Source organism: Natrix helvetica, assembly GCF_964273705.1.
Source record: "Natrix helvetica genome assembly, chromosome: 3".
Taxonomy (NCBI): Eukaryota; Metazoa; Chordata; class Lepidosauria; order Squamata; family Natricidae; genus Natrix; species Natrix helvetica.
Window position 1 is genome coordinate 40,573,602 of NC_138549.1, and position 17,059 is coordinate 40,590,660.

Here is a 17,059-nt window from a genome sequence, read left to right on the forward strand (position 1 = left end):
GTGTCATTTTCCCCCCAGTTTTGTGTCATTTGGAGTTCAGGGTGCAAATGCCCCCTGAACTCCAACAAATAGAAAGTATGAGTATTAATTTTTATTCCCATGGTTATTGCTTTTTCTCTCTGGTGCATTTTTTGGTATGTGTTTTGTGTCCATGTGGTTCTTATTTATAAAATGCCCAGGCAAAGTTCTCAGAGCCAGTAAAACATGGAAATATTCTACCATTTTATCAGGGAGATCCCATCATCCATGGACCATCTGCAAGCCCATATGACATCTGATCTGTGTGGTGGAGGGTACATAGCCAGGTTTCATTGTTTTGTTGGATACAGTCATATCTCCGATCAGTAGGCCAGTAGGAAAACTAGAGAGCAAATATTTAGGATAGGGTGAGTTATTTGGTAAATAACCTGAGAGCCTTGTCCACTTATTGGGAAGTGCTTGGCCCTCTCCATCCACAGATTTGCTTTTGGACAGACTTGGGAAAGTGCCAAGTTCTGAAGCTTGCTAAACACTTAGGTCTGTCACAACTATCCTCCAATCACAGCAGTGTTATGGTTGGTAGATGGTTTCCTGCTGGTTGGCAACATTGAGAAACATGAAACTCTTTCTTCTGGGTTTCCAGAAAGCTTTGAAAAACTGACTTTGGTCCCATGCCTGAGGTTGATGTTTATTATGTGTTTAATCGCCCCTGTTTTGTTTGGTTGGTATTAGGCTACTGTTGTTTGTGCTGCCCATTTAAATTAATTTAGTTCTTCTTATGTTTTCTCTAGTTTAGTACTGTACACCTCTCTGAGCCCATTGGAACTTGGCAGCCAACCAAAATAAATAAACAAGCAAATAAATAAATAGATGAAATGAAGGACAATAAAGTTGGAAAATTAAGCGGTGGCTTTGTTTAACGAATCTTGCTCATCCCAAAACAGAACACAGTACCACTATCAAGTAGCAACCCAGAACATAGATATGACAGAGATAGGTGGTGGAGGCAACAAATTTTCTTCAGGTTCAGTTCTCTGCACAAGGATTGGTAGACATCATATGAAATAAACCACTTTAAAATCCCTATAGCATTTAACGATCATAAAAGATATTCAATTAAGATCTCAATATAAAGACCAGAAACCATTTTTAATTAAACTATATGACTGTCCATTTTTTTTGAACGATATCATTCATATTGCTATGACAATTGTCAATTGTATACCAATTCACACTAGATAGAGCTTTTTCTAACTATCCTCAGTTTTAATAAAGCATGTATTGTAGGGATGTAGTACACCTATAAGCTGCTATATCCTTTGATTATTAGTGCAATCCATGATGTTCTGAAAAAATGGCTCAACAAGTCTCAGTTTCTAGCTAACAAATCTTTCTGTTAATAACAGATCCTTCAGTATGGACATCCATCAGTATGAAATGTGAAATTAATGTTTTCCTTGTTTACTTATTTTAATAAATATGTTTATGGTTAAATCTTTGGTGCTTCTTGCACTGGCATGATTTGCATGTCATGCTGAGAACAAATTGGGCTACTTTCACCAAAATATACTGCCATACACTTGCAGAGTTTCCTCTGTATTTTTTGTCGAAACTCTTTAGAACCAAAGTAATAAAGAAATGGGTCGAAGCAGCAATTAAAGCTGGCTGTAGCGAGTGACAGTTTATATTCCACGTAAAATGTTTTCTTTTGGAAAAGGAGGATATAATGGGTCACTGCTATGACAATGTGAGGGAGGTAACAAACAGTAATCAGGAATAGCAACGCTATGATGAAGTAGACAGTCTGCCTCTTGTTCTCCCTGAACTGAGAAGGTGAATGGAGAAGTGTTAATATGATTGAGATGTAGCAAAACCCCATGATGATCAATGGCAGGAAGAAAAAGAGAAAGAGCAGGGATCCAAAATAAATGATAAAACTTTCTTTGGCGCTAAACATTTCTTTTGGCAAAACATCAAAGCAGGTGATGATAGGGAGTTGTTGTAAATGAATGGTGAGCTTATGCTGCATGAGAGGGAAAAGGGTGAGTAAAACCAGGAACCAAATGCTGATGCACACCAGGAAAGAGGCCTTAATTGGCTTTGCTGCTTTGTAGCGCAGTGGGTGGACGATGCCAAGGTATCGCTCGATGCTAAGGCTCATCATGGTTAGAATGGAGCAATGGAGGTTTCCATAGGACAGAACGGAGACAATTTGACACAAGACGTCGCCAAAAGGCCAATTATTCTTCTTTAGATGGTAGGCTATTTGAAAGGGGAGGACAAAACCATAGAGCAAGTCTGCGATGTTTAAATTAATGCAAAATATAATGGTGGGAGTCCAAGGCCTTGAATACCAACAAAGGAACCACAAGGAGATTACATTGAGAGGAATGCTGATGCAGAAGTTGAGTATGAAGAGAGCTGGCAAAACCGTCTGCATCACCTGGCTCTGAAGTGCTGTCAGTGTGGCATTGGTCACATTTCTGGGACTGTTTAGAGGTGACATCACCAAGTCCGATATGATGGCAAGGGACATGCTTTGAACCATCTTTCTTCTGAAAATTAGTGGAGCTTCAGTCCTAGATTTAAGGAGGAGAAATACAGGCTGGTGAAGTAACCCTTTGCTGCAGCATATAAACATTAATATTTCTTAATTAAATAGTAGTATTTAATAAACACAACTATTTCTTCTTCAACTCTTCACCTATTACTTCTTAAAGCAAAATCTATTATGACCTTCTTGCTTCAATTTTTTTTCACTTGAAAGGAAAAAGATTTGTTCCTGCAGCAATAGAAGTTTTGAATGCCAAAATTGCATCTCAAATTTTATATGGAGCTTTGATTTGATTGACATTTGCTAATAACAACCTAGTACAACTGCAGGTAAGCGTTTTAAGATGTCTTTCAAGTGTCCCAAGCCGTGATCCAAATTCTGTTATTCTCTTGGAAGCTGGACAATGCCCTTTGACAGCAAAGCCTTGGTTAACCATACAAAAGCATAGTTTTAAAAACAAGGAATGAAATCCTGAAAGAATCTTTTGTAAATATGTGGTTCAAACAGGTGATTCAAAAGAACAATCAAATTTGCATTGATCCTGATAATTTATTGCCTTGTATTGACAATTCATTACATCAAAGATAATTCAGTTCAGGAATTAATGGCCAAAGTCAAAGTATCTGGTTCAGCTGCAACATCTGGAATTAATTATAGACATATTTTCCACCTTCCTAAACATTTAAATAGTATATATTTAAATATTTTCAAAATTTCAGATTAAAGGCAGATTAGATGTGTTGCCATTAAATAAACTATGTGGTAGATTTTTTAAAAATTCCATTTCTCAATCATTTTTCCCCTGTAATGATCCTGATCTTAAAATGTTGGATTATACTCTAACTGGCAGTTAGAGTGGCAGGAAGCTAATACAGATAACCATTGATTTAAACCAGAATTAGAACCAGAGTCTTCAGCAGGAAGTTATCTGGCATATTTTAAAATCTAAACCAGGATGAATATGTAATTTCGGAATATGTAAACATTTTACTTGCAGATGAAAATCCTAAAACCGATTTTTAACACTGGATACTCAAAAGATACTATGACTTTTTAGATATTTGAAAAACCACATTTTACTTTTGACCTGTGTTATGGTAATGGAACTTCAAAAAGCAGTTTAGGGCAGGGCAAATAGGTAGTACAACACCTGCATTTGATTTAATTTTAAATTACTTTAAATTAAAATATCAAGATACTTATACTCCTTATTAAGTGATGCTTTTTCTCGGTTTTTTAATAGAAATTGCCAGAGCAATTTGAAGAAGGACTGTTTTAATGTCAGAGCAATTGAAGAACTGGAGAGGGTAAGACTACCTCCAAACCCCCAAACGCCACAAACCTTGGAAGGTGACCTGAAACCTCAGGATATGCACCTGAGTATTAAATTAGTTTGAGTCTAACTGCTAAATACCAGTTCAAAATCCAAAAATTAAAAACAGGTTATTTATGGAGTGGATGGATGGATATAATTGTACTTCTTAAATTGCTGAATTAATTCATGAATTGCATAGAGAGCTTTGGCAATTGGTAGTTTTGAAATGAAATGAGGTAAATTGGAATAATTAGTGAGCTTATTATATGTTAGGAAAAATCAATAGATGTAGGAAGAAGTACAGTAGCCATTGTAGCATTGTAGCACTGAAGTTGTAGAAGGAGGACAGGAGATGGTAAACCACAGGTTCGAGAAATCTGGAAACTGTGGCTTACCATCTCCTGTCCTTTTTATACAATGTGAAACTGGCAGTTAGAGTGGCAGGAAGCTAATACAAATAACCATTGCTTTAAACCAGAATTAGAACCAGAATTTCTGTTGTAAGTCATTGGACTTAAGTCAAGTTGGACCTGATTATTAAAATGTTTATGGCATCAGTAACTGAATAACTACAGTTGTTAAGCAAATAATGCAGTCATTTAGTGAATTCAGCTTCCACAATGGTTGTTTTATGCTGGAAATTGGCAAAAAAGGCCACACATTGAGATTACATGACTGAGGATCCTGCAACCAGTTGTAAATGTGAGCTGTTTGCCAAGCATCCAAACTTCAATTATGTGACCAGGGGGTGGTGCAACAGATATAAGTGTGAGTACAAGTCATACGTCTCTTTTTCCAAAGCCATAATAACATTGACTCATCATTAAACGAGTGATTGTAACTCAAGAGATTTCTGCGTAACTACACAGAAATATGCATCTAGATCAGGGGTGTCAAATTCAATTTCATTGAGGGATAAATCAGGGTTGTGTTTGACCTCGGAGGGCCAAGGGGGCATGCCCGGGGGGCCTGGGGGTGGCTAGCCCAAAGTCACTCATGCTGAGGCCACCTGTGGTGGCCAAGTGCTAAGGCAGGACTTCCCCAAGACCCTCCCTCCCTTTTTCTTTTTTTCCTTTTTCCTTCCCTCTTCATTGTCCTTTCTCCTTTATTCCTCCTTTCCCTTCTTTCCTTATTTTTCCTTCCTTGTTCTCTTCCCATTTTTCCTTCCTCTGTCTTCCCTTTCTCCTTTCCTTCTTGCATGCTCAAATGCAAAAGGGGAAACATTTCTCCTTTGTTTTTAGTTTATTTAGATAGCCCGCTTCCAGCAAAAATGGAGCCTGGGGGGAGGCCACATACGGCCCCCTCTGTCCCATTTTCATCTGCGATGGCCTCCTGCAGCCCTCTGCCAGTGAAAATGGACCCCGGGGACGGGGGGATAGTGCACGCCCTCAAGCTCCATTTGTGCTGGCGGAGGCACCACAGGCCGGTCCTTTGCTGTTTCCAGGTCAGCCCCGAGGGCCAGATCTAAGCACCCTGTGGGCCAGATGGGGCCCATTAGCCTTTAATTTGACACCCCTCTACATACATTTTAGTTTCCTGTGGAAGTAGTTTATGTGTTCCCATATCAGTGGTGGGTTGCAGGCGGTACGCCCGGAGCACCGGATACCATTCCGGTACAGTGCTCCAGAGGGCCCACCCACCCGCCTGAGCTTCTTACCTGTCTTTTAAGGCTTCCAGGCATGTGCATAGCATGTACAGTGCCTGTGCGATGCTCCGCGGAGCAGCTGAAGATCCGGAACCCACCACTATCCCATATGTTCTGAAGTACAGCTCCTATATTTCCTCTCTATGCTATCTGTGACTTTTGGAAATATAGATAGTCCTTGACTTACCACACTTCATTAGTGACCGTTCAAAGTTACAACAAGCCTGAAAATAGTGGCTTCTGACCATTTTTCCCATTGTTGCGGCATCTCCTTAGTCACATGATCAAAATCCGGACACTTGGCAACTGACTCATATTTATAACAGTTGCACTGTCCCAGAGTCATGTGATCCTGTTTGGTGATCTTCTTCTGACAAGCAAAATCAATGGGGAAGCCAGATTCACTTAACAACCATGTTACTAATTGAATAACTGCAGTGATTCACTTAACGTCTATGGTAAGAAAGTTCAGAAAATGGGGAAGAAGTCATTTAACAACCACCTTGCGTAGCAACATAAATTTTGGGCTCAATTGTGGTTGTAAGTTGAGGACTACCTACAGCAGTCAGAGGTTTTGGAGAATACCAGACCTTTTCTAATTTCACCCCAGATTGCGTTCTAGTTTCCAGGAGGGTTTCCATGACCCTTCAATAAAAATGGAGATATACTTTAGAAAAATAGAAATATTGAAATGTTTTTGTCAGAATGCCTACATGACAAAAGATGGAAAAAGAACTGATATAGTCTCATGCAGGGCTGACTCATACATTGTCAACTATTGGGAAAAAAATTCCCACGAGGGTGCAGATGCTTCAGTCTATATTCCTCTTTTGATTTGCTTGTTTGCCTATTTTATACAAAATTAGAAACTGGAAGACTGCAACAAATGAGGGAAGAGAGTTAGTGATGACTGACCCTTGATCTAAATATGAGTAATCTGTAGCATTTAAGCATTTTGCTTAATTGCAACTTCTCATCTTTTGTCAGGGTTGCCAAAATAGCAAAAAAGTCCTGAGAATCAGTGTTTGAAGAGCCACAGGTTCCTTCCTATCTTATAGCAGCTCTAAGCAAAGGCTGTTTGTTCAATCTTTATGTACTGCACTTATCTGTTATCTTTTAGCTTTTGCTTGGCTAGATGTACCATCTGCGGTCAGCAGATTTCACACAGCATGGATGAAAATGGGCAGTCTTTCCCACAACCAGGAAAAATTACTTTGAGGCAATGCTTTTTTCATAACAAAGGTGCAAGGTGGGATCCTTCAATCTACTGAGTAGTATGTGGGCAATGACCTAGGCAGCTCAGATGTTATGTTATCTATGACTTGTGAAACTATCGGTTATCCTCACTTACAACCACAATTGGAACCAGATTTCTACTTGAAAATCATTACAGTCATAAATCAAGGCCCCATATGACCGGATCCAATTCTGTAACATTTTTGCATCATTTTTGCATCATTTTGCAATGTCATTAAGCAAGCAATGCAGTCATAAGTCCAAACCTGTTTTCACAAATAGGTGGGGTTTTTTTTTGCCATAAACTCACATTTAAAAAAACACAAATCATGACTATGTGATTGTGGTATGCTACAACTGGTTGTAAAGGCAAGGCGGTGTGCTGAGTGCCCAAAATACGGTAACCTAACCATGGGGAGGAAGGAAGGACACAACATTTTACAATAGCCGGAAGTGCTTTATGGTCCGCATTGCACGTGTTCCAGACCCATTGTAATTCTGAATGGTCATTAAGGAGTCATAAATCCAGGACTACCTATAAAGATAAGGCAGGTAGTCCTCGACTTATAACCAAAATTAAGCCCCTGGCTCAACCCTTCCAAGACGGAGTGGCTGTGGGTTCCGGCTCCCCGGTTCAACCAGATAATTCCATCTCTGGCCATTGGGGGCATTCAACTTGCCCCCGTGGAGCGGGCGCGCAATTTGGGCGTCCTCCTGGATGCCAAGCTGTCCATGGATGAACATGTGATAGCTGTGGCCAGGGGGGCGTTCCATCAGGTTCGCCTGGTGCGCCAATTGCGCCCCCTATTGGACCGGGACGCTCTACGCACAGTCACCCATGCGCTGGTGACGTCTCGCCTGGACTACTGTAACGCTCTCTACATGGGGCTTCCCTTGAAATGCACTCGGAGACTACAGTTGGTCCAGAATGCGGCCGCGCGGGTGATTATGGGGAGCACCAGGTACTCCCACGTGACACCACACCTGCGCGAGCTGCACTGGCTTCCTGTGGTCTATCAAGTGCGTTTCAAGGTTTTGATTACGATCTTTAAAGCGCTCCATGGCTCAGGACCTAGTTACCTCCGGGACCGTATTCTGCCCCATACATCCCTACGACCTATTCGCTCGCACAGAGAGGGACTTCTCCAGGTGCCGTCCACTAGACAATGTCATGGGGCAGCGCCTAGGAGCAGAGCCTTCTCTGTGGCGGGCCCAGCCCTGTGGAATGACCTCCCCCCGGATATTAGGACCACTACAGACCTCCGCTCCTTCCGTGTTAAGCTCAAGACCCACCTTTTTCAAATATCTGGCCTGGCCCAACCATAACTTCGTTACGCTCCTGAGGGGTTTTTAATTCAGCAATTTTATTTAGGGGATTTTAAACTGTGTTTTAACTGTGTTTTTAGCTGTGTTTATTGTCTTTCACTTGCAGGTCTACTCTCCTCCATGCACAAATGTAATTGTCCTTGTTTTTGTACGCCGCCCTGAGTCCTTCGGGAGAGGGTTGCGGCTAATCAAATAAAATTTGATTTGATTTGATTTGATTTGATGTTGCTAAGAGAGAGGTTTGCTCCATTTTACAATCTTTCTTGCCACTGTTGTTAAGTGAATCAGGGCAGTTGTTAAGTTAATAACATGGCTGTTAAATGAATCCGGCTTCCCCATTGACTTTATTTGTTAGAAGGTTGCAAATATCACAAATCATAAATATGAGTCAGTTGAATTTCAATCACGTGACCATGGGGATGCCTAGTAGTTAGTGTGAAAACTGGTCATAAGTCACTTTTTTGCAATCCTGTTGTAACTTTGAATGGTCAATAATAAACAGTTGTAAGTCGAAGACTGCCTGTATAAATTTTATAAAGAAAAATAAAAGAAAAAAAGGGAAGCATCAAATCTTGATTCCATCCATATGTTTTACTTGGCTCCACAAACTTTTCTTCATTGTTGCAGCTAACAACTATTCTAAAATCTTTTTCTTTATCTAGTAATGTTGGGTATCTTCTTTTCCATATATAATTCAGAAGGAGTGTGTGTGTAAATTATTACTTTTTTGTACTTTATTAAAAACCTGGGAGCACCCTATTGATTGTTAATATTTAATTCCTATGCTGAAATTCCAAATATATTTTTAAATAAGTAACTTTTATTATTGGGCTTTATTTAGAATTTACATAATAAGAAAGCTAGACTATAATGTGAGAACAAAGTTAGCGCGGTATATTGCTTGTATGACTTGTTTATTTCTGCCATGTATTTGCTGAGCTCAGTATGATTGTGACATGCTTTGGAAATATTAAGAAATCACCTAATTTTCCTGTTATTGTTACATGCAAAAACAAAAAGAAAAAATGAAAAGAAAAAAAAAAGAAAAATGGGAACTAAGTTGTTGTGATGTACATGGCATTGAGACATAACATTTCTTCACACTATTTCACTAAGAATGGATAAGTATTCCATACCTCACATTTAGTGAACTAAAGGTTTACTTGTCCCAAGGGATTCAAAAGTTTTCAGAGAAAACATTGAACTAATTAGCACCCTCATTCAATTCCTACTACAGAACACTTCTTTCCAAATTTTCAAAATATCAAAGGTCAGGGCCCATACTCAAGTTAGTCTTCATAAACAATTTATTTCATAAATCTCTCTAAACAGATTGCCATTTTCTTGTAAACACCTGCTCATTTGAACATCCCTGAGCACATATATTGATGAAGATTCTCAGTCAATTAGGTAAAGTTGTCTGAAAATTGAGTCATGGCAACTGGACTTCCTTTGCTTTTGGTTTGAAACATTCAGCTGTCAGAGTAGTCGGAGTAGTAGTCAGAGTAAGACTACTTGGATAAGCAATGAAACATTTCAAACAAAACAAAAAGAAAGAAGTCCAGTTGCCATGATTCAACTTCCAGATTCCTATGCACAGTAACATTTTCTCAGAAAATTAATAAAACACATTATGATAGGCTTGAGCAGTGAGAAAATATCTGCTGCAAACTCCACACGGGCATCAGGAAGGGCATCCTGCCAGTAAATGCTCAGTTGCCCAGACTCTATCCTGAATTAAGGGATTAAAAGGTAAAGGTACCCCTCGCACATATGTGCTAGTCGTTTCCGACTCTAGGGGGCAGTTCTCATCTCTGTTTCAAAGTCAAAGAGCCAGCACTTATCCGAAGACATCTCCGTGATCATGTAGCTGGCAAGACTAAACACCGAAGAGACACAGAACACTGTTACCTTCCTACCAAAGTTTTTCTACTTGCATTTTTACACGCTTTCACACTGCTAGGTTGGCAGAAGCTAGGACAAGTAATGGGAACTCACTCCGTTACATGGCGCTAGGAATTTGAACCACTGAACTGCCGACCTTTCTGATCAGCAAGCTCAGCGTGTTAGCCACTGAGCCACAGCATTCATTGAATTAAAGGATTATAGGGTTGTAAAAAGAAAAAGATTGGTCTATGGAGATTTCCCTTCCCTTCTCTTTCTTCTATCTAACCAAATATTTTCAAAATTATGCTGAATCAGTCAGTACCTGCAAGAAAGTCTGAAAGTAACTTCTGATACATGATTATACAAGTGGAGAGCTCTCTAGCTCCAAATGGTTGGATGCCGTGGAGAAACTGAAGTACAAGGAGAAGAACACTCTGTTCAGATAAATGCCACATTCACTATTGCAGGAAGATCCCAATCAAACCTCAGATGATTAATAGATAAGATTAATAACAAAATCAACAGGAAGACTGAAGCAGATACCTCAGGTGATACATTTGACGCCTCAAGATTTTTTACCCTGTTTTTCTGCTGAATACACTCCTTTGGGTGCTATGAGCTAACAAAGAATGTATTGTGTGACCTAGAAAAGCAAATTACAAAATAACTTAAACAGACTAAAAGAAATCCAGCAGCAGTAAGAACTCAAGCTTAATCACCTGTTTAACAGAATAGCTAGGTTGATACAGGTGCCCCAAAGTCAAGCATTTAAGATATTGGGTATCCTTCCATAGTGCTTAGGGCATTCCATAGCCCACAGGTGTCAAACTGACAGTGTCACATTGTCATCATGTGACGTTTCACAAGGTTTTTCCTATTTGGGGAGCTGGGATGGGCGTGGCCTGCACATGATGCATCCGGCACGCGGGCCGCCAGTTTGACACCCCTGCCACAGCCTGATTAGGTCCATACAATTATTCGGTAAAATGCTTTGAAGTATCTTTCTGGACAGATTCATCAAAACTATGAAGCTACCACAGCCTGGATGAAGGTTTGGTTTCTTTGTAGATTACTAGACATGCATCTGGCTAACATTGATTTACATAGGTCAGGGCTCTTCCAAACGAGCTACACTGATATAACATTTGCTGCCCCACTTATCCTGCTTCCAAAAGTATACTGTCCAGAGTCCCTTCTAATGAGATGGGTGACTATATAAATTGGATTAATAAATAATAAATAAATAAGACAACTCAGATAAATGGTGCCATATGGGGGTGCATTAACTACAAGGAGTGGCAGATTCCCCTCAGCTTTGCTTCCCTCCATTTTTCTCAAACATCATCAGCTAAAAGGAAATTGTCTGCTTCACAATCCTTAAGGTGACCAATGACTGCACCTGCTAGTCTAATAAAACTTCCTTCCTCACCAGCCTCACAACCATCTTAAGGACAGTGAGGCAGGTATTTTCCTTCTAACTGGTCAAAACTTTCCAGCTTGTTTTTCTTCTGGCTTGTCAAAACTTCTGTGGATAGTAAAAACGTTGTTTGTGGGTGCATTCAAATAAATCCAAACATTTCTCATGTTTACTGATTAAGAGATGAAAGAGGAACAGATGAGAGATGAAATTTATTTGTTAGTTGTTATTAAATTTATATGCTGTCCATGTCACTATCTTGAGTGCCTCTAGATGGATTACATAATATAGAATCGTGATGGCGAACCTATAGCACACATGCTACAGGCGGCACACGGAGTCCTCTCTGAGAGCACACGAGCCATCACCCAGGTCAGCTCCACTGCGCATGCACAGGGAAAGCCTCCGGAGCCTGGGGAGGACAAAAAACAAGACTTCTGGAAGTTCTGGATGTTCAGTAGGGAGAACCAGGCGGGCAAGACTGAGGCAAGACAAACAACTGCCATTTATGAGAGTAATAGCTAACAGCAAACAAGAGTCAACTCCGGAACCAGCAACAGAGAAAACCCCCTTTGACAGCTCTTTATATACTAGATGTCAAATGGGGCAACCAATCATGTTGCTTCATTCTCCTACTCTGGCTGTCAAATGTTCAGCCAATTGGAAGAGTCTCTGCATGGGCATGTCGGTGAGGCCATGGACATAACACTCCTTTCCTCCTGGAAGGCGCATGCATAATTTTGGAGGCACGTGGGATGCCTGTGCATTTGCCCAGAACTTCTCAGTTCAGGGGTGAACACTGAAGGAGGAGGAGGTTGCTGCTCTGCCCGAAAAACTTCCTGCAACTGCGTAGGACTCTCACTTAGAAACTCCCATTTTGGATGGCAGCCTGTTTCCCAAAGTAAGTCTGGCACTGGGATCGGCAGGAGAGTCAGTGGTTCAATGGAAGTTGATAGATTGTCAGCAGGAAGAATTGCGGTTTTGGTTGGGTCTAGTTGGGGCCACGCGGTTTGAAATTTGGGCAAGGCAAACCGGCGCCTTTGCAGTTGGTTGATCTGCTGGTGCCTTCCTTGCCCATCTTCCAGGCAGACCCTGGTTATTTGGAGTATATGTCCTGGTAACCACCACGGGTCACCTCCATAGTTCTGGGCGTACACCGGGTCCCTGACTTCAAATGTCCTGACACTGCAGGTAGAGTCCAGAAGTTTGTCTGCTGTATAGCTGGGGTGCAGCCGGTCTAGGTCAGTTCAGAGGGGTCGGCCCATCAGGACATAGGGTGGAATGTTGAACCAAAAAGGTATTTGTCTATGCTAGCAGCCCAATCGCCAGGGCCCAACCTTGCTAGGGACTCTTTTACTGATCTGACAGTTCGCCCCACCAAGCCGTTGCCAGCTGGATGGAAAGGGGCAACTTTTCTACCTCTACCCATTTAGAGTAGGCATCAACCAAAACTAGGAATGTTTACCCCTGGAATTATCCAGTGAAATCCAGGTGGATTCATGACCATGGGACCTTAGGGTTCTCCCACTACCTTACAGGGACAGTGGGGGGGGCACCCATGATTGCTGGCATTGCTGGCAAGCAGCAACCTAGCTAGCAATGCCCTGATCTAGCCCAGGCCACCAGACATAACTCCTGGCCAGAGCCTCCATTCTGACCATGCCAGGATGACCCTCATGTAGGCTGGTCAGAATGGGCTCCTGTAATTTGGGGGGGGGGACTACTGCTCTGTGGGCCCACAACTGGCACCCCCTCTGGACAGAAAGCTCATGCTGTCTGATTTGGTAAGGGAGGAACTTCACAGGCACTGGATCCTGAGGCCACTCCCTCCTCATCCAGTCAAGCACTTGAGACAGACTTGTCAAACAACTGCCTTTTATTAGGGTAACAGCTAACAGCAAACAAGAAACAACTCTGGAACCAGCAACAGAAAAAAATCCCATTTGACAGCTCTTTATATACTAGCTGTCAAATGGGGCAACCAATCATGTCGCTTCATTCTCCCATCCTGGCTGTCAAACACTCAGCCAATCGGAAGACTCTGCATGGGCACGTCAGTGAAGCCATAAACATGACATCAGAAGGCTGAAAATGGGCCTATTTTTGGCCTATGGAGGGCCTCCAGAGCCTGGGGGAGGCCATTTTCGCCCTCCTGGAGGCTTGAGGAAAGCCTCCAGAGCCTGGGGGGGGGGCGAAAACACCCCCTCAGCCTGGTGCTAGAGGCTGAGTAGGCCGTGCTGTGGGATTTGCACAGAATTGTGGGTGTGGATTTACGTGCACAATTTCGGCACACGAGGACAAAAAGGTTAGTCATCACTGATATATAACATTCTGTAAATATAAAAATATTAAAAGCATTGAAATTAAGATTAACAACAATTAAACAAATAAAAGGTTACAATATTTTTGAACAGCACCGATCCATGTCTGAAAGAAACCTGGCAATCTGCTGATATCGGCTGGCAATCAGGGTTCCTTTGAAAACATGTGTGCCAAATCAGAGCTGGTGCTCAGACTTCTTTTCAACATGGATTTAGCATTATTCCAAAACAGTTCATACTTCAGCTCATAGGGATGGACAGAGATGTGACAGGAAGCAGCAGCAAGAGCACTATCTCTCTCTTCCCCCTCTTCATTGTACATTCCCATCGCTGTCACTTCTCATCAGCTACCTTCACTTAAGGTCTCATCTTTTCAAAGAAATTAACAAATTCATAGCAATTTTTTCCAGGTCTTTAAAATAATTGTGCAATGATCCTCGTGTCCTTTCCCTTCCATACCTTTTCAACCCCAGGTTTCTAGCTACCATTTTTTAAAAATCTGTTTTATTCAGAAAGCTATTAAATATTTTTTGGGGGGGAAACCTGTCATAATTATTAGTGTATATGCATTAATATTTAGGACTTATTTGGTGGGGGGGGGAGAGAATGAGCAGACTGGTAGATTGTAGGAAATAGTATTTCTTTAGATCTCTAGCATAGCCTATAAAAATGTTGGTCCCAAAGGCTGAATTTTATGCAACAAAAACCTGTTTCTGAATGAGCAAAAATTGCATACTTTGTGCGACTTAATCAGCAAAACATGACAGAGCTGTTTCATGTCTCTAAATGTTTATTAAATAAGAGTATAGTAAATTTTCACAATGACACTTAACACTCAAATTTGAAATTCTGGCAGTTGCAATTTCAAATATGTCTTGAAGTTGTTTGGTTGAAGAAATCTCCAAAAGATAGATATGTAGATAAACACACAGACAGATATAGTTGGATAGATAAGTTTGACATATTAATGCCACACACACAAATACACATAAACTTGTGTGCTTAGGCATGAAAGCAGCTTTAGTAGCAACCCATAAGACATATTTTAAAGGATATAAATTATCTTTTAGACATTTCAATGCCAAAGCAGCTTTGTGTGACATAACTAAATTTCGCCAGACAAGTAGATTATACTATGTAACGTTTTAGCAATCCAAAGTAACAACATAAAACATTTTTAAAAAATCATTAAACACTCAAAAGAGTAACAAGCTCACCTGTTTATTTATCTGCTTCTGACTCTGTAAAATTTTATAATGAAGTGTCTTCTTTTACTATGTACTTTATTGCAAAACATCTACTTCCTTTCCTTTGTCAGTATCACCTCCTCTTGCCCTAGAAAAAGAGAAGACCAGGGTTAAGAAGGAGAACAATGTATTCAATGTCAACTTAAATTAGCATGGGTGGAAAGAATTATGCAGAGTGATTATATTTGGACTCGGAATGAGATAGTTTTATTTTATTTTCATATTAAAGTCTGCTATTTTTCTGTTGGAAGAAATATCGTTCTGGGTTCAGTTCCAAGTGGGGAAAAAGACACTGGAAACATGGAGGCTGCTTGGAAAGATGGTTTCATGGTGGACAGGATTACATGGCTTGAGCTCCTGAACAGAAAAGGGGGATCATATGTTTCCAGATGTTGAGTGAAGAAGAAAAGAGAGCGAGATGCTAAAAGTTCCTGGCTTTGTGCCCTCTCTGCCTTTGATCCTGATCTTGTATTCTGATTGGTTGTCAGACTCCCATGGGGCCACACAGGGGCAACTCTCTAGACTGTGTTTTGAGTCCAAGTTTGGTTGAGCATTTCTTCTTGCCATGTGCCCTGTGGTGAGATGAGTAATCCCATCCCTTAATCCCATCACCCTGGAGCTAAAGGGGAGCTCTTTGTTATGTAGAATAGAATTACTCAGGCATTTTAATAGCCCATTGACAAAGGTGGGAGCTATTAAGAGTGAGTCTGTTTCCTATCTAAAAACATATTTCTCCATTTCTGAGCCAGGGAAATATAATATTCTGCCTTTTCAATATTTCCCAGGATATTTCATTTTTCTAGGAGAGGGGTGGGTTTTAACTTCCTACGCTTCAAAGAAATATCATACATATATTTTATACACACACACACACACACACACACATATATATATATGAAATATCATACACACACACACACACACACGGCATAATATAGTGACACACACTGTATTTATTTTTTAAAAATAGTGGCTGTAGGTAGAAGAAATGGGGAATAGCTTTGAAGGAGGAAAAGCTGCTACAAGACTATGGTTAGAGAAGCAGGGCTTAAATGATGCCATGAAATTAGTGGAACAAACATCTCAGCTAAAGCTCTCCATGTTTTCCATGAAGATAAAAGGGTGGAGGGGGAAGCACATTCAAACTTGTACAATTGGTGTAAGTCCAAAAGGTTAGACCACACTAATAAATCAATTCCATATAGGTCAGGACCAGTTTTATTTTCTTAGAATAGTACAGCCTATAATCTTTACAGTGCTGTAAAAGCCTCAATTTATGTCTTCATTTTTAGAATTTATAAAATGGTAGTTGATTTTCCTGCTGCTCAGTTTGTAAAGGGTTTCCGCTGTCATTTTCTCCATTAATTAAACTAGAGTAGTAGTGCCAATTAAGTCCTAGACTAAAGAAATGTACTTAGAGCCTTCAGGTTGCTTTCAATAACAAAGGGCAAATGAGCTGGTTAACAGTTCCCCCTATATTGTCCTAAAATGTGAATCGCTCTTTTAGATTGTGGAGTTTTGGTTTTCTTGCTATTGTTAAGTGACATAAAAGAGTGTTGTCCCCAGTTTGGGTCTGAGCCTGGTGCCAAAGCTGATGAAGGACACCAGACACAAGGTGCAGGTTTTGTTTCCTTTTATTGAAGCATTTCAGCAAAAGGGGTCCCAGCCAGCAAAATGCCAGGATCCAGAACAAAGGATTAAGAAAGCTTTATACAATTTCCCTAAAACAAAAGGTGGGACAAGGCAGGATATATAAGCAATATCATCTAATAAACATTTTAATAATGATCTAACAATTCGTTCTATTGATCTCTAGCCATCTCTATTCCTAAGCCTTGGCTAATGAATGCTCCAGGAGTTCTCTAATACATTTTCTATTTGCTCCAGGCAATCCCTATTTGTAACTTCTAGCTGAGGTATGCAGGATGTCTAACTCTTTGTTACTGTTATCAGTCCTCTAACCACCTAGAATTGTTGAGTGTTCAATGCGCATATTTGCTGTGAATAAACATTTTTGTTATACTCCATAATTACAGGCATCCCAGTTTTCTTTCAAGTGTATGCTTGAAAGAATTCTTGCTTCTTTTTAGCAGACAGGCCATCATTAACTTGCAATTTAGAAAAGCAAACAA

The 17,059-nt window shown here is 40.6% G+C and overlaps 1 protein-coding gene across 1 annotated transcript; it reads right to left on the reverse strand.

Moving 5' to 3' along the window:
* Window positions 1-1,402: 1,402 nt before the first annotated feature.
* Window positions 1,403-14,916, reverse strand: LOC309389122 (P2Y purinoceptor 8-like). The gene is made up of 2 exons (XM_081947117.1): window positions 14,898-14,916; window positions 1,403-2,558 (listed from the first exon to the last, which is right to left on the reverse strand). The coding sequence occupies exon 2, from the start codon at window positions 2,525-2,527 to the stop codon at window positions 1,469-1,471; it is 1,059 nt and encodes a 352-aa protein (XP_081803243.1). The 5' UTR covers window positions 2,528-2,558; window positions 14,898-14,916; the 3' UTR covers window positions 1,403-1,468.
* Between the last annotated feature and the right edge of the window lie 2,143 nt (window positions 14,917-17,059).

Coding starts and splice junctions, on each gene's coding strand:
- LOC309389122 (XM_081947117.1), bottom strand. CDS start 2,527: ATGGTTCAAAGCATGTCCCTTGCCATCATATCGGACTTGGTGATGTCA.